The sequence below is a fragment of the Papaver somniferum genome, chromosome 6, assembly GCF_003573695.1.
Source record: "Papaver somniferum cultivar HN1 chromosome 6, ASM357369v1, whole genome shotgun sequence".
NCBI classification, from domain to species: Eukaryota; Viridiplantae; Streptophyta; class Magnoliopsida; order Ranunculales; family Papaveraceae; genus Papaver; species Papaver somniferum.
The window spans coordinates 88,864,724-88,885,774 of record NC_039363.1 but is presented as its reverse complement, the minus strand read 5'-3'; the positions used below and the strand labels follow the sequence as shown (position 1 = coordinate 88,885,774).

The window sequence follows — 21,051 nt, the reverse complement described above, 5'->3', positions numbered from 1 at the left end:
TACTTTTTACTCATTCTTGTTTCTGAAGAGATGGGAATATGAGGGTGTTTTTATGGACTAATTTTAAAAGTGGTGAAACAAAGTTCTAAATATAAAATAAAGAAGATAAAAACTTTGGTCAGTAGAGGGGCAGTTGACCCCCCACCATGATTTATACCGCCAAAATGTACCTAGGAGGAAATAAAGGGAACATGGAAGCCAAGATAAATTCTGTCATTATGAACACCACAGCACAAGAAAGTAGTCTCGTCTTAATTAGGTTCCATGACTGCAAGCCCTACTACAATATATTTTTTAAGAGGGGAAACAGCTAAAACATAACACTAATTAAGATATCCATAAACTCATATTTCTTTGCGTAAACCACCGGCGTCCCACTCTAGGTAGTCTGGATTAGCTTGCATCCATTTCAAAGTCCTAGGATCGTTAAAGTCAATCTTAAAATAATCAGGAATAGTGTGTTTATCCCAGGGGAAATCATCAATATTGAAGTCATCGACATCAACATGCTTGCTACCACCAGTTGTGAAAGCATCTCCTAGCTCATAAGAAACTCTTGCCACCTGCCATTCAAAAGCGCCCATTTTCAGTCATACAACCTCGCAGATAGCATAAAAGGTATCAAAACACAAAACCTAGTTGATTGCAACTATAACCAAGAGAGGAAGCATACGTCAATTTTACAACCTAATTACAAACAGTTGGGATTAACAAGAATACCAAATGACATAGCATTGTAGATCATCAGATACTCATCAACATTGTAGATCACCAGAACCTATATCTTACAAAACTTAACTTCTCTATCGTCCCACATATGAGCATAATCTGCAAGGCCAAACAACAAGCACAACCAGTGGACAGGACAACAAGACATCCATAAACGAGGACTGTTCACCCTACTAATTTGAGGGATCAGTTGAGTAGGTTAGGTACAATCGAACTTTAGAATCCCACGATACAGTAGTAACAAACTTCAGAAACTACCTAAGTTCAACTCATTCCTAATGAAATAATGATGGATAACTGGGGCTGTAAAAAAATCCGCTTCTACAGAATGCAGTCCCATTTTATTCAAGCTTTTCATTAGCTAACGTTACCCAATAGTCGCCAAATTTTTCTAGTAGCCTGATGTCTCATGGTACTAAAACATAATAAAAAGTGTATGATTCCAATGGACAAAGTTAAAAGATCGAGTATATACCGTTTTGTGCATGGCGATAAATTCAACTAGGACACTTTCCCCAACAGTCAATAGTTTATTAATCGCCAGCCCAATTTGATCCAGTTGATTATTTGTGGCAGTGTCTAACAGTTTAGCCTGTAATACATTCAATTCAGATGAGCGCATGGGCGAAACAACTGGTACAATTTTAATGGAATCACGATTAAGGTATAAACTGGTGAGAAAAGAATGTGTTACATACCCCGAGTTTGACTGTTTCACTGTGGTTTTTACATATGTGATCCAACCGAAGATTAATTAGAGATGATTCAAACAGAATTCTCCACAAAGCGATACATCCAAGTGGAGAGCCTCCGGCGGTAAGATCAGAAGACCTGACTGAAATTAGCTTCTCTACTGCTTCATATATCAGCTCTGATATTTTCTCAGCAGCCTCAGAAAACAAATATTGAAGGGAAGAACAGGTGTCACCAGACGGATTGCCTGGCTCTGCACGGTTGTAGTACATATTGACTACATCTATAAAACATCCAAGCAGCGTTTCATCGACAGATTTTCTTTCAACGCCTTGCTCCTGGAGATTTTTTATGCACCCTCCAAAGGCTTCTAATTTTGTATGATTATCACCCAAAACAAATTGAACCGGATGATTATGAAAGAGGCCAGCTTCATCGAAAAGATACCGATCCAACAATTCCTAGAACAGAAACTCAATTATATATATATTTAAACAAAAAAAAGGAAGAGGATACTAATTTATAAGATTCAATGGACTCAATGAGTACAAATGGATGTACAATCTTACGTACCTTTGATTCCTTGAACTCTGAAATAAAAACCGCGATGATGTCAAGAATCTTGTTGGACTTTTTGAGTTTCTTCAGCAACCAGGCCGATTCACGTGACATGATATACAGACTATCGAATAGATGCTGAAATATCAAAAGAAGGTTAAGGAATTCGGAATTAGCCAAGATACTTGTTAATTCCGAAGGATAACGACTTACCTTTTGTTGCCACAGACAGGAGACCACGGTGTTGTGGGTAAGAGGACACTTGTGCCTATCTCCATGATCATCAACAGCATCGGAAGAAAATGCAGCTGTATCAGATTTTCTCAATTGTTCCAGATGCTCAGAGAAACTATATGCAACAAACCGCTGCTCCTGTTGTATCTTGATGAGGTCACCGAGGAAAGACTCCAACAACTTAGCCTGTGAAGAGACACAGACATAACATCAGACAAAAGATGTCAAACCCTATCCTATATCAAAATATTAATTACCTGCTCTCGCCTGAAATCATCGCCAGATTCTGAACAAATTCTTTGCATAAGTTGCAACAATGACAAGCTTCCACTATAGCATTCATTTGCATCCATAACATACGACTGAGCATCAAGAGAATGCCATCTATTTGGCTGGTAACTAATACTGATGTCAATATCCTGTACGTACCCATTAAAATATGACAAAATCACGAGACTTGAACTTGAAAAAAAGGCAGAGATGCGAGGTATAAACATAAGGTGACCTTAGTTGCATACCTGATTGAGTGCATACTTGTCCAGGCCAGTTTTTTCTAACATCCGAAGAAACCTATGGAATGACCTCCTGTCATCGTACTTTCTGCTGACATCCTTCCAATCATCCGCAACAAATGCTACTTCTTGGAAAAACATCTTTAGTGAAGAGTCTAAATCTATTGGTTGTTCCTTGATTTCAGATCTTGGATATATAAGTTGTTTTGGGGAACCCTCATGTGTTACTTTAAGACTTAACCTATCAAAGTATCTGTCTATCCATGTATCTTCCATGGTAGCTCAAAACATCAGAGTTGTTGCCTACTTGTTTGTTTAACCAATAATAACCTGCACAAAACTGAGTTTCAGAGTTTTTTTTTGACAAATAATAAATGAAACAAAGATAAGTGTGAGATACATAGTGTGTATTAAAGGCATGGCTTCTCCTGTTGGCTTCTTTACAATAATAAGTCGAAATCCTTACTGATTATTACACTCACTGAACTAGCTGTTTTAAAGATGATGTCTATCGTACAATTAGTTTAAGACGCATTGATTATGAGTTTCATTCTTTATCAAGTTGAGTTGTGTTATTGTTGTAACTGATTAAAATTCCCAAATTAATAATTTCTATAAGAGACTGATTAATTTCCAGATTATCAAGCAGTTTGAGTTGTTATCAATGTAAATAACACATTAGATCCAATTCAATTTAAGAATCAGCTGAAAAAATGACTACAAAATTCTCATGCAAACACTTGGATGAAAACAAACCTAAATTCCAACAATAAACATCAAAAATCAGCATGGTTTAACCTCAAACAATGATCGATGGAACTCAAATACTCAACAACTCTTAACAAAGTCTCATACAGATGAACAAAAACTTGGATTAAAACAATAACCTAATTACAAACTAAAAGGACATTAAACATAAGGGGATCTGAAACAATTGAAGACATTCCAGTTTAAATCAAACTGTAGACGGATTCGAAACTCACCGTTCTTAAACTTCAACTTCCTTCCTTCTTCGTCTGAGAGAACAAAGAGGGGTTTCGTGTAGCCGGAAATTTGTATTTTACCATCTGTAGAAGAAGTTCTGCGGAGTTTTTGACGCAAACGGCGCTTCCAGAAAAACCTATAAAAGATAAGAACGGTGATTAGAAAAATATTTATTTTTAAATAATAATTTTAAGAAAAGAAAGATCAAAAAAATAATTTTTAAAAAAGTTTAAAAAATGAAAAATTATTAGAAAGTATTAATTTTAAAAAAATAATTATATTAAAAAAATTAATCGAGGGTAACTAAGTAATTTACCAATCTTTAGGTATCCTTTATCACCCCACCGTAGTTAGTTCAATCATTTTGTATGCCTTAAAATTTTCTTGTATGCCTAAAAACAGGGTTCAAAGATAAGGAATTGTCAAGATTACCTTATGGGCCTAACCATCACGTCCCATAATTTGGTCCATATCTGGTGAACTACTTCTCAACAGGCCATGTTCCTCTTCCTCCTGGGTACCGCGGAACCAGTCCCAATTTTTTTTTATATAAATAAGAAATTTCATCAAAAGACTAAGATTCAGAAAGAGTCATGGTTACAAAAGTAGTAAAGCCATCTAATCTGGGATTGTAAAAGTCCTCCCCGATATTAGATTTATCTATCAAAAGTTTCCTTTGACTAAAAACAGGCGGAGGGTATTCCCATTCAACAATGAATTTAAAGGCCTAACAAACTTTGCCAAAATATCGGTAACTTGATTTCCTAGTCTAGGGACAAAGAAGAAACCCAAAAAATTGGTACAGAGATGAACTATTTTGTTTGCTTCATTGAGACAACTTTAGCACCCCACGAGATGTCTTCATTTTTTTTCATGGATCTGTTGAAGATACTTTCACAATCTCCTTCAATACTAAAGGTTTGAATATTCTTTTCTTTGGCGCAAATAGTCACCTGTATCACACCTATAGCTTTTGCCTCTTGTGGGTCTGATCCTATTGATTGCCCTGCCCTTCCTCCTTCGCAGTCTCATGCATCATTCTCAAGATTAAAGCATAAGTAGATGGTAATACATTTGAAATCCATGTTGCATCTACATTGATCATTAGATTGTCTTTACTTGAAGCTTTCCAAATTGGAGTTAGTTTCTTTCTTTAAACCTGTTTAGATTTAGTAGTTTTTCTTTTGCTAATAGACCAAAAATCAACATGTCTTCGTATTTCTAAAGCTAAATTATTAGTAGATTCAGATTTATCTTCAAACACTCTATCACATCGTTCCTTACAAATAAACCACATTTTAGTAAGAAGTAATTCAATAGACATATCAGTTCCAGGATTATTAATCCATCTTTCACAGAGATCTAAGATTGTGTCCGGGGTATCTAAATTTAGAATGACAGGATTATGAGCATTATTTCATACATCCTTAGCATAAGGACAATGGAAAAGAAGATGTTATGTTGTTTCTATTTCTATTTTACGCATAATGCAGTGAGGGGTTACATCTTTAACCTTCCCAGTGAGCTTGGCATTAGTTAGCAAAGCTTTTTGCTAACATTTCCATAAAAATAGTTTAATTCTCTCGAAGATATTGAGTTTCAATAAAGATTTCCAGAAAGACTCTGGCAAAGATAAGATAATAATATCTACACCACTTTCGTTCAATTTCTCATATATGAATTTTACTGTAAAATCTCCTGATCTAGTTAGAGTCCAATGGAGTTGGTCCTTTCTAAGATTTTGGTCATTATCCTTGAAGAGGTTTATATGACTTTTTTTTTTGCACAATATCAGCTGGAAATAGAAGTAAGAAAATTAAGAAATATTTCATGAACAAGTTTCTATGTTAATCAAGTCTGAGACTCGTGTTAAGTGATTATTACTAGAGTTACAAAGGTTTTCATAGTTTTCCTAGTCCTGGTATCTAAATATCGTTCCAAATATGAATGTCCTGACCATTGCAATTTCCTATATGTTATATATTTTGAACCAGTTTTAAGCCTTGTCCAATGCCTCTCCAAGTATAAGACCCCTTGTTGAGTGTTTAGTCCTAACAGGGGATTTATTCCTAAAATACTTTGAGCCCATGGTTTTCACCCAGAGTACATTAGGTTCCTTCATCATTCTCCAAACAACTTTTTCCAACATTGCAAGATGTCAGGTATAAGACCCCTTGTTGAGTGTTTAGTCCTAACAGGGGATTCATTCTTAAAATACTTTGAGCCTATGGTTTTCACCCAGAGTGCATTAGGTTCCTTCATCATTCTCCAAACAAATTTTTCCAACATTGCAAGATTAAACTTGCGAGCATCTATAAATCATATTCCACCTCTAAGAAATGGTTTACAAAGGGAAGGCCACCTTTTTCGGTAGAATCAATCATTTGTCTTCGACATCTTTTCTCCGATTAAAAACCTAAATACCCCTTATTTGTTCATAAATCAGTCATATTTTTGATAAATTCATTCCATCTTCTTCGTATTGAATTGTAGAAAAAAAATTCAAAGTGAAATTAGTATTGTTAATGGGTCTAATCTGTAACGACCCTCAAGCTCGTCAACGCTATCAGACTAGTCAAGAGACAAATTAGTTGATATTAACTCGATTAGTTTAACTCGAATGTTCATTAATATAAATTAATCTAACAACGATCTAGATGTGAAACTGGTACCATTAAATAGAGCTTGAAAAGTTATGCAGAATGGACTAAAACTTGTCCAATATGGAAACCTATGGGTTCAAAGGATTGTTACTCATGTTATGTACAATCGCGATGTGATGTAATTTTTTTAAGTGGTAAATAAAGTTCGTTGCTCAGACTTGTAATGACTCAATTTCAAATTCAAAAACAGAAAACATTAAAAATAAAGAAAATATATTCACAAGTTTTTTCACAGTATCGAGTGATTACTGAGACTTAGGATTCCACCGAACTCATAACATAAATTTCAAATATTTGTTTTTTTAACAATTATAGCTCAATAAATAAAAACATGGACTCTTATTTTTGCCAAGGTAGATTCTGAAAATATTAGTTGTAAATCCTAAGCACGGGACATCAAAACATTTAAGCAAGCATGACCCATCAAATCAAATAACAACTAATTAATCAAAATCGAAATTCAATTTTAATTAGTGCAAAAGTCATAAAAAGAATTAATTAAAATTACCCATGTATGATTTCCAGCTTCCTCCATCGTCCCAGTGTTAGGGTTTAGATCTTCATGGTGAAAACATGCTCAAAAGATAGAAACATGGCTTAAAAGGTGTTTTTATTGAAGGAGAATAATAATACAGCGAATCTGCAACGCTTTTTTTGGCATTACAAAAATCACCGTTATAATGAAGTGTTGTTTATAAACGATAAAATGTTTCTGCTGTTGAAGAACGATATTTATTTGCGACTGTTCTATGCGTCTTACGTTCTTCGGCCCCTTCTTCTTCAGCAGAAGCAAGTATGATTCTCTGCAACTCCTCCTGTAGCTCCATGTGGCTTCCCAATCGACCCTAAACTCTCGATACCATGGTCTGACCCGAACAACTCATATTTATACACCACAACCTCCAATAAATTCGAGAAAATCTTTTGTTTTCTTTCACTGCCAAGTCTCATATAATATTTCCTTCAAATTTTCTTACGCGTCTCTGGTAGTTCCATACTTTCTAAACTCTCTAGATATGAGATCAAACAGAATATCTTCTTCTACTCAACACGTGATTTCTAAATATATCACAGAAGTCCGAAAATAAGTCCACCTCCCTGTTCATGAGAACCAAGGATTTTCTTCCATTTTTCCACGTAAAAATCCTTCGGGATATTTTATTTCCTTTTACTTCTTTTCTTTCCGCCTCTCAGGATTATTTAGTACTTTCCAAACTCTCTAAGGATTAAACATAATCAAATAGAAGATATTCACTTCTTCCATTCACACGTAATAACCAAAATTGAATCCAAACAAAGGCCGAGAATAACTCCCTGTTTTGTCGAGTTTAACCCGAATTCTTCGATCACCAACCAACTGCCAATCCTGTTTTGATATAACATGCCCATATCCATCCGAATCCAAGAGTATACCCAACAAAATCTCATTCAAATCTCTTCCTGAAATTCACGTACTTTGAACAACATTTTCCAATTTTAACAACTTGATAACTTCTCCTTACTTCTCGATTCTGGGACACATAGCTTCCCTATTGTAGTGAAACAGGTCATCCCCAAACAATTTCCTTGATAATCTCCAATAAAAACTCATCCAAATTCACTGCTAGAAATTTCTCCTGCTGTAAACTAATTTTCCCGCCAAATCTCTCGTGTAAACCGTGAAGAAAAAGGTGGCCCTTATCCAACTGTTGATTGTCCATATCAATGGGGTGTATAGTAAATAGGGTACCCCTTATAAGTGAAGTGCCCCTTAGCCAAGTCTCATTTTAGTAATTCCTCTGGGGATGCAAAAATCATTTTTCGAGTCGATTTCTCCGCAAAAGCTTATTTCTCCAAAAACACCTACAAAGAGATAGAATACCAGAATAAGTACAAAAATGGGTACTAACAATATACACAATAGAGATGAAAATAGACACATAAATGCGTCTATCAAATATCCTAAAACTTATTATTTGCTAGTCCCGAGAAAATCAAAACTAATAAAATAAAATTCTAACTCACTGTCGCAGGCATCATCGATTACATTTAGCCTTTAAACCTCTAGGTGGCTCTAATGGCCGAGTTATAGTCTCGGGAGGGCCTACCAGAGGTATACCCACAAAACTTTTACTCCAGACCCTAGCTATCTACGCAGAACCTTGGAATGGCACTAAAGAACCTCCTTGGTTGGCATACCTATTGATTGCAGGAAGAAGTAACCTGATGCGAAATTCCAATTGTTGTACATGATTTTGCACTCAAGCATACTAAAATTCATATATAAGTGACAAATATCTACTCAGATAATCGCACTATGGACATCAATATCCGGAGTCAACAAATCAACTGGGTAGATTAAGAGATGGATATAGAAAACATAGATGGTTTTGATGTTGAGTAGATGAACGGTGTTTGTCATATCTGTCCAAAGGCCACTGCCAAAATGAACCTATTCTAAATGACTGAGATACTAGTCTGACAAATATAAACACAAATGGCATATACAAGGGAACCAGTGGTCTATAATCCTAGCTCTAGGTCAACACAACTGGCATATACAAGGGTACCAGTGGTCGACTTTATTGAATTTTATTCCGGTTGGTCTAATGGTCTGTTCTCAATTTATTTATTTATTTTTTATCTCAATTACTCTATTTCACCCTAGCAGTGGTAACAACTTGAATCGTAATCCCCACCTAGTCACTTAGAGAAACATATTTTAAAAATAAAAGAAAATAAAAACATAAGTGAAAAGGAACCAACGAGATATGGCGAAACCATCATGTTATTTCTAACACCTAAGCTATGTGCTTCTATGAATTGACTCTTTAGATGTTTCCATCTAGTCAGATTGGTTCCTCAACTCCTAAAACCAAAATGCTTCCATCCACTTTTATTGGTTATCGTTATCCTTAATTGGTATAAATTTCTAGGCTCTAGAGTTTAAAATAATACAACTAAAAAGTTTCACCCATACCCCCAAACTTAAATCTAACATTGTCCACAATGTTCTAAAGATAAAATTAAAAGCATGAACAAGGAGAAACTGTTACCGTTTGAAGCAAAAGAGTTAAGGACATATATTACCTAGTTGCATGAGAATGGGTTACCTCCCAAGAAGTGCTAAGTTTAAATTCTTCAGCTAGACTAAGAAAGGATTAGCCACTCGATTCATAAAGTAACAATCGAAATAATTGTGGGTCTTCTAAACCAAATAGAGATGACCCAAGGAAACTGCAATAAACCAAGAAAGTGAACAAGTAACGCATGCCCTTACCTAGTTTCCTGATAACTATCGCTAATTGTGGTTCAGGTTCAGGTTCTATGAAAAGGTCTAAATAAAATATTTTCATTGGTTACGTTTCTTCATTGGTGGGATCCGAATTTTTAGGTCCTAGAGTCTGGAAAAACTCAAATAGTAACTTATAAGCACACAATAATAACCTAAATAACTGAGGATCCTCTAAGTCAATCAGATTTGACTTACATAATTGACCACAATGAGAGTAATGGTCATTCTTAAGAAAATGTGTCGATTCTATTAATCTAAAGTACTTAGGCTTAGTCTCGGAACTTAATAAGTGACACAATTGAAATCTATATGTTCCCAAAATTGGAAGAAAACTATTTTTTGGGAAAACAAATTCAATCTTGGTATTATTGCCTGGGCTAACCACATCAACCAGAGGATGGGTTTCTAACAGTTGAGACTCTTGTTGGATATCATTAGGTTCAGGAAAACGAGTATGAAGATAATATTGTAAGATGGTTGAGGCATTGATGTCAAGTTCCAAGTGAGGGATATTTCTAAGAGTTAAAGCACACGAATAATGATGATTACCCCCAAACTTAGAGTTTTCAGTGTCTCTAGATAGACTGGTGACAATTTCCTTAATTTATAAATCATTAGATTCCTGAAAATGGTAAATTGATTCTTCTAAGTTACGATCAGGTATATCCTAACTCATTTATACGAGTCTTTCTTCTTCATCTAAGACTATTGTTTCTAAGTTTCTAGACTCTAAAACAGTATTTTCAGAATAAACTCGTTCCTCTAAACCACTATCGGCTTTGTAATCAAAAGGAAATACTACATCGTCTAAAACATGGTATCCCTAGTCAAATCCTTGTCCTCTTTAATAGGTGAATAATCATTAAATTTTTTTGAATTTGAACTAGAAATAATATAATCATTATAAGGCTCAATTGAGGTAACAAACTCCTGATCACTATACCTACATATTTCAGGTTCCTCATCATCACTATCATCATCATCATCATCATCACAATGTAATTTTTGCAATTCACGAATTCTCAATATTTGTTTCCAACTAAGCGGTCTACGTTTATAATACTTCTCATAGATTGTTAGAGGTGATTCCTCGCTAAAAGTTGGAACATCCATATATCGTTGCCCATGCATATATTCACCAAGAGTCATTTCCGAAGAAGTCTCTTGATAACGATAATTTCTACACTTATATTTTCGTAACATCATTTCAAGTGGCATCTCCTAAAAAGGATTCATCACCGATGAAATACAGACTACAGAGGAATTCTACACAATCACAAACAAGGCTGACTCGACCGAATCAAACGTATAAAATCTAGCAAACAACAAGCATGATGACTCCACTTAGATTGTTTTTAGACCATATTATATTCTTTCGACAAGGAATGCGTTACAATCTAAGCAAACATCTCTGGAATCAATCCCGGTTAAAGTAAGTTGAATAGAGACGAGGGAAGCTCATTGTAGATTTGATACCCAAGGTCTCACCGGCATTAGAAGGCGACGTATTCAACTTACAGAAACCTTCATGAACTTCAAATAATGCTTAAAAAGTAACCAATATTTTTCGAATGATTTTCATATTAAGCTCGTTACCCTATCGGTCTCGTTCTATTTCCAATTTTAAAGCGCGTCTGGTATTTTTTTTCCTAAGGCGGGCAAGAAGAGAACGGTGATGAAACCCGAACCCTTATCTTTTATGGAAAGTCCTTGCCCTTTACTGGGAAATTAAAGCATCCGTTTTCAATTCCTCAACATTTATGCAAACGAAGGAATACAGTAAACCCGCTGACAGGGGATTCGCGGGTGATTAAACAATTTACCACCCGTACCAGACGGGCGAAGAACCGCTGTAGTCGACTCAGGCCACCGACTCCAATGTCAGTGTGCGAACCCGAGGGGACGAGACGATATCTTTATAGTCGTTCTTCCCTGCAAACAGTTTATATTTAGCTTTTTTTTTATATAACCCTTCCGTAGGGTTTAAAATTAATAAAGTCCCAATGTCCAAAAATAAAAAGTTACAAAAATTACAAAAATAAAATCCTAATTACAGTTTCTAAAAAAAAAAAATCTAAATAATAATAAAAAAAAATCCTTCGTCTTCTTTTCGTTCTTTTTGTTTTAAGCTTTAGCTCCAAGTCTTTATGAAATCGCCAAACTCCTTGACAACTTCTTTTTTCTTTTCGACCCAAGCTTCAAGACATGTAACACAGAAACAAATACCCAAAGAAACGTAAAAAAGAACAAAGCAAAAATAAATCTATAAACTCTAAATCTAAAAACAAATCCGCGTCGGCGGCGCCAAAAATTTATGTAGTTTTTTAAGTGGTAAATAATGTTCGTTGCTCGGACTTGTAATGACTCAATTTCAGATTCAAAACCAGAAAACATTAAAAATAAAGAAAATATATTCACAAATTTTTTCACAGTATCGAGAGATTACTGAGACTTAGGATTCCACCGAACTCCTAACATAAGGTTAAAATATTAATTCTTTTGATAATTATAGCTCAATAAATAAAAACATGGACTCTTATTTTTGCCAAGTTAGATTCTGAAAATATTAGTTGTAAATCCTAAGCATGGGACATCAAAACATTTAAGCAAGCATGACCCATAAAATCAAATAACAACTAATTAATCAAAATCGTAATTCAATTTTAATTAGTGTAAAAGTCATAAAAAGAATTAATTAAAATTACCCATGTATGATTTCCAGCTTCCTCCATCGTCTCAGTGTTAGGTTTTAGCTCTTCATGGTGAAAACATGCTCAAAAGATAGAAACATGGTTTAAAAGGTGTTTTTATTGAAGGAGAATAATAATACAGAGAATCAGCAACACTTTTTTTTGGCGTTACAGAAATCACCGTAACAATGAAGTGTTGTTTATAAACGAGAAACTGTTTCTGCCGTTGAAGAACGATAGTTATTCGACTGTTTTGTGCGTCTTATGTTCTTCAACTCCTTCTTCTTCAGCAGCAGCAGGTATGATTCTCTGCAACTCCTCCTGCAGCTCCCCGTGGCTTCCCAATCGACCCCAAACTCTCGATACCCTGTTCTGACCCGAACAACTCATATTTATACACCACAACCTCCAATAAATCCGAGAAAATCTTTTGTTTTCCGTCACTGCCAAGTCTCATATAATATCTTCTTCAAATCTTCTTACGCGTCTCTGGTTAGTTCCATACTTTCCAAACTCTCTAGATATGAGATCAAACAGAATATCTTCTTCTACTCAACACGTGATTTCCAAATATATCACAGAAGTCCGAAAATAAGTCCACCTCCCTGTTCACGAGAAACAATGATTTTTTCCCTTTTTCCACGTAAAAAATCCTTCGGGATATTTTCTTTCCTTTTACTTCTCTTCTTTCCGCGTCTCAGGATTATTTAGTACTTCCCAAACTCTCTAAGGATTGAACAGAATCAAATAGAAGATATTCACTTCTTCTATTCACACGTAATAACCAAAATTGAATCCAAATAAAGGTCGAGAATAACTTCATGTTTTGTTGAGTTTATCCAGAATTCTTCGATCACCAACCAACTGCCAATACTTTTTTGATATAACAGACCCATATCCATCTGAATCCAAGAGTATACTCAACAAAATCTCGTTCAAATCTCTACCTGAAATTCACGTACTTTGAACAACATTTTCCAGTTTTAACAACTTGATAACTTCTCATTATTTCTCGATTCTGGGACACATAGCTTCCCTGTTGTAGTGAAACAGGTCATCCCCAAACAATTTCCTTGATAATGTCCAATAAAAACTAGTCCAAATTCACTGCCAGAAAGTTCTCCTGCTGTAAACTAATTTCCCGCTAAATCTCTTGTGTAAACTGTGAAGAAAGGGGTGGCCCTTATCCAACTATTGATTGTCCATATCAATGGGGTGTAAATAGTAAATAGGGCACCCCTTATCAGTAAAGTGTCCCTTATCTAAAACTCCTTGTAGTAATTTCTCTGGGGATGCAAAAATCACTTTTCGAGCCGATTTCTCTGCAAAAGTTTATTTCTCCAAAATCACCTACAAAGAGATAGAATACCAGAATAAGTACAAAAATGGGTACTAACAATATACATAATAGATATAAAAATAAACACATAAAGGCGTCTATCACGATGCTTGCGACGGTGAGTTATGATTTTTATGTTTTAAGTTAGATTTGCTCAGGGACTAGTAAATAATAAGTTTGGGAGTATTTAATATGCACATTTTTGTATATGATTTGTCTCAATTTTCTATAATTGTTAATGCTTAATTTGGTACTTATTGTGTTATTTTATGTGTTTGTCAGTTCACATTTAGAAAATATAATAAATTCACATCATACAATAGGCGGGTCATTGTTATTAGATTTTTTTTGTTCATTTAGCCATACAAAATCACAATAAAATTCATATGATTATGTCGATATCTTATATACAAAGTTCAAAATATAAGCGTTATACTTCGTATTATAATTCCTGAATACTATGTCTAACTCGAGTATAATTATTCACAGCTTCGCAGTTATGTTTTCAATATAGTACGACTTGAAAGATACTTTAGGAATGAAACAGTTCAAGTCAAAATATTACTAACCTCAAGAGAAAGGATGATATCGTCGATATATCTCTCTACTTCTTCACATTCTTCAAGTCTTCGAGTAATACTTGTATGTCTCATAATCCTAATCTTTCTAGTTTAACCTATATGAAGTTGACTCTAGTACATAATCAAGCGACTCTTTAAATGAGTTTTGTTTCACTAAAATATGACAACCAAAATAGACATACCAACGCTTGGTGGATTCAACCGAGCTATGCTCTAACAATATCGATGTGTAATTCTTATTTTGACCAGTTAATGAAAACTGCAATACCAATTTTAGATACCGATGAATTTAGAATATATAGAAGTCATAGCACTATTAAGTTATCTCTTTTTGTATAACAAAAATTTGGCTACTTATTTTTCTTTATAATTCACCAATTCATTACATATGCATCTGATTTTTTATTTATTAATTATTAATTTTTCTTTATAATTAATAAATAAAAGAGTTATAAGAGCCAAATGAGTCATGTATAAAATTTTACACAACTCACATACTTTTGAATCAGACATAAAAAAATAAACGACCAGAAATCTACCTCAATGAAAGTCAGATTCTGATACTAAGTCAGACTCCGAGCCGAAATCAAATATAGAACTACAACCAAACAAACATGGTTTATGTTAATTTCTAGTATAAGCTTGATAAAAAAGCCTTTTTCCTAATACACTTCATTGTTAAAGCCGCCTACTCAAGGTATTGAAAGTGTGAAGCGGAGCGTGACTCATTTTCTATTTGTGAGAGGCGATGTGTAGGTTGAGGCGTGAAGCAACGATGCATGGTTGGCGATGAACCATAAAATATAAAATTTGATATATTATAAATAGGTATGAAAATATTTATAAATATAAAATATAGTCAAATATTATCTTAAATAACCATGTAGAACAGTGGTGGAGCATTCACATACCACACACGAGGTGGTATGTTTGAAACCCACCATCCTTTTTTAATTTTTAGAACATTATTTTTTGAAGTTTGACCATTTTGCGCTTCTGACTTTTGGGAGAATAATTGACTTCACACTTCACAGAAGTACGCTTCAAAGCGTTTCTGAAAAAAATTAAAGCGAAGCGTAAAACGTACGCTTTTAAAAACCATGCACCTACTTATTAAATAAAGAAGTCAGGGGTTCAATCTCACCACAAATATTTGTATTTAAGTTGTATAGAGGGGCTTGGCGGGGTTAGGTTTGATAGTGGGGCCAGTCCGACGGGCTAAATTTAGGTAAGGGACAAGATCCAACTTTAACCTAGTAGAAAAAGAAAATAAACTAAAGAAAAATCAACAACTCATGTGCGTTTAGTCAATTTTAGGTTACCATAGACTAGAATGCATTGAGAGTGACACGGGTTCGTTCCTCTTGTTCAAACTAATTATTCCAACTAGTTTTTTTTTATCTATATAAACTTTTTAACTCATCATCTTCTTCTTACGTTATATTTCATCATCTCAATTAAGTCGGTAGCTTCAGGTCCGGATCCAGAAATCTTTCCTGGATAGGGATAAAACATCAGTAGTTGGCAATGCGATCAAAGGGCGTAAATTTTTTATTTTTTTTTGGAACAAATCGAATAATACTTCGGATTCGATTATAAAATATTAGAAGGATAGACCAATGCAAAAATAAAATCTATAACAACCTCGATGGGATACAAAATATATGGTTTAGGGGAAAAAGATGGAAAAAAAATATGAAAGAGAAAATTACTCTCTCTGTTTCTAAATAATAAAGCGGTTTCATGTACAAATATTTAAAGAAGATATTAGTCTTAATTCTCTAATAGCATGGACTAAACTTATTTGGGCAAAGAAAATAAAATAATAAAATATGTAATCTGTTACAGGGGTTGAGGGTTTTATTAAAGGGGTTGATATAATAGGATAAAAAAGGGTCATTAAATGGTAATTTCGAAAACCCCTTATCAATTTTTCTTTTTATATTGACTAATTAACCCTTGTGATATTTTGAAATCCTAGGTTTTGATTCACACAACTAAAATGAGTGACTCAAGTGACAAATTTGAGATGGGTGAATCTTTATGTGACCATGTATACCTCTAATTTAGATCCAATTAGCCATTTGTTGCTCAAAATTATCTAAAATACACAAAAAAAAATAATCAAAAAATCAAAACTTTTAGATTTTCAGAGAGACTTACGATTGGTGTTTTTCACGTAACCAACCATAAGTGTGAGTTACGATTCACAATTGATGAACTACCAACCGTAGCTGGTTAAATTTGGGGAGAACCCAATCGTAAAAATAGTTACAGTTGGTAGTTGTTTGCGCTGCGTTTAGACAATGTGGTATCCCAGGCAGTACTGGTGGTAGGTGGCTTTGAGCCCAGGTATATTCTTGCTGGAGTTTGATGGCCATCTGCATTATATTCGTCGGATCTGGCAATATTTGGCGATAAATTGTATCGTTCCTAGCTATCGATAAGGACCAAAAATGAAACAAAAAGTTGTGGTGACTGGAGTAGGAGATTTTGTTTTGAGAAGGAGGGAGACCGTCGTTTGATATGGTAGTGAGGTGGGGATGCTATGAGTAGGGTTTTGGTTGTTTATGAGATGAGATAATAGGAGGTTCCAAGAATCAATGGCCGTTTGACAGTAAAGCAGAATGTGACTGGACGTTTCAGGACAAAAACTGCATTGAGGACATATATTGGTGTTGGTGTTGGTGAGTTGGATGCGATTGGCAATGTAGATGGTTGGTAAACCCTCATTAATTACTTTCCACAATAAAAATTGTATTTTTGGGGGACATAGGAATGTCCAAAAAAAAAATAATTGGTGGGAAAGGGTTTTTAATGGGTTTGCGCAGTATCGTTGATGAGGCAGTTATATCCTGATGCCGTCGTATGTTTTCCGCTTTTGGTAAACTATGAGTCTACGAGAGAAGGCTAACCACTAATTTTTAAAAATTGTACATTAACCAACATTTTCTTATCCAAATATATAGGGATGGGCTACAGACCTTGTTAGCCCCTTCCTAGGCCGTCCCTTGGGTAGCTTTACATTTTAAACAAGAACCATTTTTTGGGGACCATGGTTTTTTTGAGGGGACCATTGTTCTATTTTGGGTAAAGACATTGGAAGTAATTCTAGGTCACCCCTTATCTAGATATTTATTTAATACCTAATCTACCCTCCTAATTAATTTAGGTTATGATTAGTAAAATAATTTAGTTAAAAACAATTAGTGAGATTAAATTAAGAGATGGGTTTATTATTAATTGAGTGAATTTTTATGAGTAGAATTTTTGTGAGATTAGAGTTAGAGAAGATGAAGAAGAAAAACATGGAAAATAATTTTTTTTCCAATTCACCCCATTTGAGTATTCAAGTGATGAATCTGATTCTTCATCTCAATCCTCTAATACTATATTTGTTAATCTTCAAAATAATCCGGATTTGGCTTATTTATTAGATGGTGATTGTATTATTCAAGAAGAAACTCAAGATTAAACTCAAGATGAAAATGATGGATTTTATCAACCACAACCAGAGGATGAGTATTTGGGTGGACAAGTATGATGAAAATGACGGATTTTTTCAACTGGATTTAGGACTGTTCGGTTACATTTTGTGAAGAACATGTAATCGAACTCTCCTGAAGGTGTAGTTCGGTTTCCTTGTGAGGATGAACAAGTAACCGAACTCATCTGAAGATGTAGTTCGGTTACTTGATCCAAACACGAAGGTTACCGAACTCCATATCAATGGAAGTTCTGGCATGCATCATTATGTCCGGTTGTTTCGCAACTAATCGAACTTTACATACAAATTAATTTGATATAAGTGTATACGGTTCGGTTGGATAGCAAACTGCATGCTTCTGCGATCCAACCGAACTCAGATTAGTCAGTTCGGTTTGTTTCTTAAACTTGAACTTAGAGCGTAGCCAACCGAACCTAACAAGCCAAATAAATTATTTCTATGTTTTTAACCCGGAGTTCGGTTACTTAAAGGTTTTAAAATGTTTGCGATCAAACCGAACTCATAGGCCAGAGTTCGGTTTAAGACTAATAAAACCAATGGGAATAACAGTAAGGTTCGGTTACATAAAAAAAATTCTTTCTATGTTTTTAACCCTAGAGTTCGGTTACATGGGAATTTTACAATTTTTTTGCGAAACAACCGAACTCTCTTCCTTTTGTTTGTTCGGTTACTTGCCAAATTACTTAATAAACCGAACGTATAGTTCGGTTTCCACAATAAAATTTTAATGTAACCGAACTTATTTGTGATTTCTTGTAGATAATACCAATGCATGATCAACCTTTTCTGATTGGTATGTTGTTCGAATATACATCTCATCACTATGCTAATGAGTTAGAATTTGACTCACCTATTGATGTGAAGAATTTGGCTAGAGAACATGCCAATAGAGTCAATTGTGTCTTGGTTTGTAATGGGAAAGAAAGCAACACTCATTTAGAAATGATTTGTGAGAGAAGTGGAGATCCCGAAGCTAGTCACAAGAGGAAGGGTTATGAGTATAAAGGAAAGACGAAGAGGAAGAACACAACGTGCTCAAAGAAAATCAAATGTCCGTTCAAGCTTGTATTTAGCAAGAGGAAATCAACGAAGAAATGGTTTCTGCTATGGATAAGGTGGTAGGTAGTCATAACCACCCTCGTCCGGATGATCTTGAAGGGCATGCAATGGCCGCAAGGCTCACTCCTCGAGAAATGGAAAAAATAGTCGAGTATAGGAAATTATGTGTTCCACCTTCCACAATGCTTCGCTTATTAAAGCAATATAACCCGGGCAACATATCATCTTTGTCCACCATTTACAATGCAATTGAGACGATTAAAAGGAATGAATGGAAGAATAGAAAAGTTATGCAACAATTGTTTTTTTCGGCTCAAGAGAAAGGCTACGCGGTTCAAAAGAAGGTAGGTCCGGAAGAAGAAATAACTCATCTCTTCATTGCCCATCCAAAGAGTGTTCAATTGTCTCAATCCTTCCATGAAGTTCTTATAATGGATTACACTTACAAGACAAACAAATACGAGATGCCATTTTTGAACATTGTTGGTCGTTAATTGACCAAATCTACGAACGAACCGAACCTTTTGATTATCAAGTTCGGTTTTTACGCAATTTAGTCAAAAACTACCATAGGTTTTGAGCTCCACAGTTCGGTTACCTGGTATTATTTGCCAGATAACCGAACTCAGCTGTTCGGTTACTGCGAAATAATACCAAGTAACCGAACCTTCTCCTGGATGTTTTGGAGTTGAGTTCGATTAATTGACCAAATCTGCGAAAGAACCGAACCTTTTGATTATCAAGTTCGGTTGTTTACGCAATTTAGTCAAATAACCGAACTTCTTAAAAATTTGAGTTTAACGAAACACATATGAGTCAAATAGCCAAACTAATCCACATCATATCTTATACTAATATATAAGTCTTCCAAACGTAAGGAAACAAAGTACCAAATCCACAATAAAAAAGTCTTCCAACCGTAAAAAAACAAAGTACCAAATCCACAATAAGTTTTATAAACATAAAAAACCAAAGTACTAATTGTTGCAATCACTCATTTATCACCACCTCTTCGTGAAACTTTTCTACTTTTGCGTTTAGGAGCTATAGGTCTTCCTTCATCACTAGGAGTGTCATCTCCACTGCTTTCTCGTTGAACCATCCGACTTGAACCTTCCCCTTCTCAGCGACTCCTCTTCGACGCCATGGTCTGGCTTGGATCAACCTGGCTTGTATCGACAAAGTTGGGATTAAAAACATTAGTAAATTGGTTGTAGAGGTCTGTTTGTTGTCGAGTGTCCATCGGCTCTCCACTCCGGATTTTTGCCATCATTTTCTTCAACAACTTAGCACTTGCCTTCACCTTTTCTCATCAAAAACACAAGTAACTATTATTTTTCAATGCTTTTTAACATTTTGAAAAACAAAAATAAGAGTAAATATCTTACCGCAGAATTTCACAAGTTCAAGGACTCATCACCACTCAGAGGGGTAGCCTTCATAACCTTCTTAGCCTCTTTCTCCATTGTCGGCACTTTTGCTTTATCAACACGGGCTTGTTGGACACTGTTTATTACACGAGGATGAGATATATGTTCATACCATTCCATATATCCATCGTCAGCGGCATTTGGCTCATCAAACGAATCTTCTAACTCTTCAACTGGAACAAGATAATCCCCAAAGTTCTTCCAGTGGTCCACTGATGGAGCAGGATCATATTTGGGGGAGAAATTCTTCTCGGTGTTCTTAGTTCCGACCTTCTTCACCTTGAAGTTGAATCTTTCCACTTGTGGGACACTTTGGACACAAGAAAGTTGTCTAAGTACTCTTCGAGGATTATACAACGTACAACCCCCAGGATAAAACAACGGTCCATTATAACCCGCAACAGGTGAGAAATGAATAACATCAACATCCTCCACCTCTTCATCTGATGAAAGACTGTAAGGTTGGAAAACCACATCTTCCACTGTTAACTTATCCAATTTCTCCCTCAACTCCAACACCTTTTTTTCCTTTTTATTTTCTTGTGCGTTTAAAAATTCATATTTACCAGCCGTGGGCTTCCCATAAGGCCAAGGAGAGTGTTCATGAGATAAATGCAGTTTAGGAAAGTGGTCGTACACCCAAACCTATGAGAAGAGGCAACAAATAATACATAGGCAATATGATTAGTAACAATACACATTCATTCACTTATATATTCAAACACACAAACGATAATTTAACGGGGTACCTGAACAAGGGTGTATAAGCCTCCAAAATATAGACTCCTAAGCCTCGA

The 21,051-nt window shown here is 35.1% G+C and overlaps 1 protein-coding gene across 2 annotated transcripts; it reads right to left on the bottom strand.

Moving 5' to 3' along the window:
• Positions 1 to 194: 194 nt before the first annotated feature.
• LOC113288333 (midasin-like) lies at positions 195 to 3,851 on the bottom strand. Of its 2 annotated transcripts, none has more exons than XM_026537343.1 (8): positions 3,710 to 3,851; positions 2,733 to 3,056; positions 2,472 to 2,633; positions 2,194 to 2,400; positions 1,996 to 2,118; positions 1,428 to 1,883; positions 1,205 to 1,321; positions 195 to 563 (listed from the first exon to the last, which is right to left on the bottom strand). In XM_026537343.1, exons 2-8 carry the CDS (start codon positions 3,000 to 3,002, stop codon positions 345 to 347), a joined length of 1,554 nt encoding a protein of 517 aa, XP_026393128.1. In that variant the 5' UTR covers positions 3,003 to 3,056; positions 3,710 to 3,851; the 3' UTR covers positions 195 to 344. The 2 variants fall into 2 exon arrangements, with proteins under 2 accessions (XP_026393128.1, XP_026393129.1); XM_026537344.1 differs by having other exon boundaries at positions 2,733 to 3,029.
• Positions 3,852 to 21,051: the final 17,200 nt, after the last annotated feature.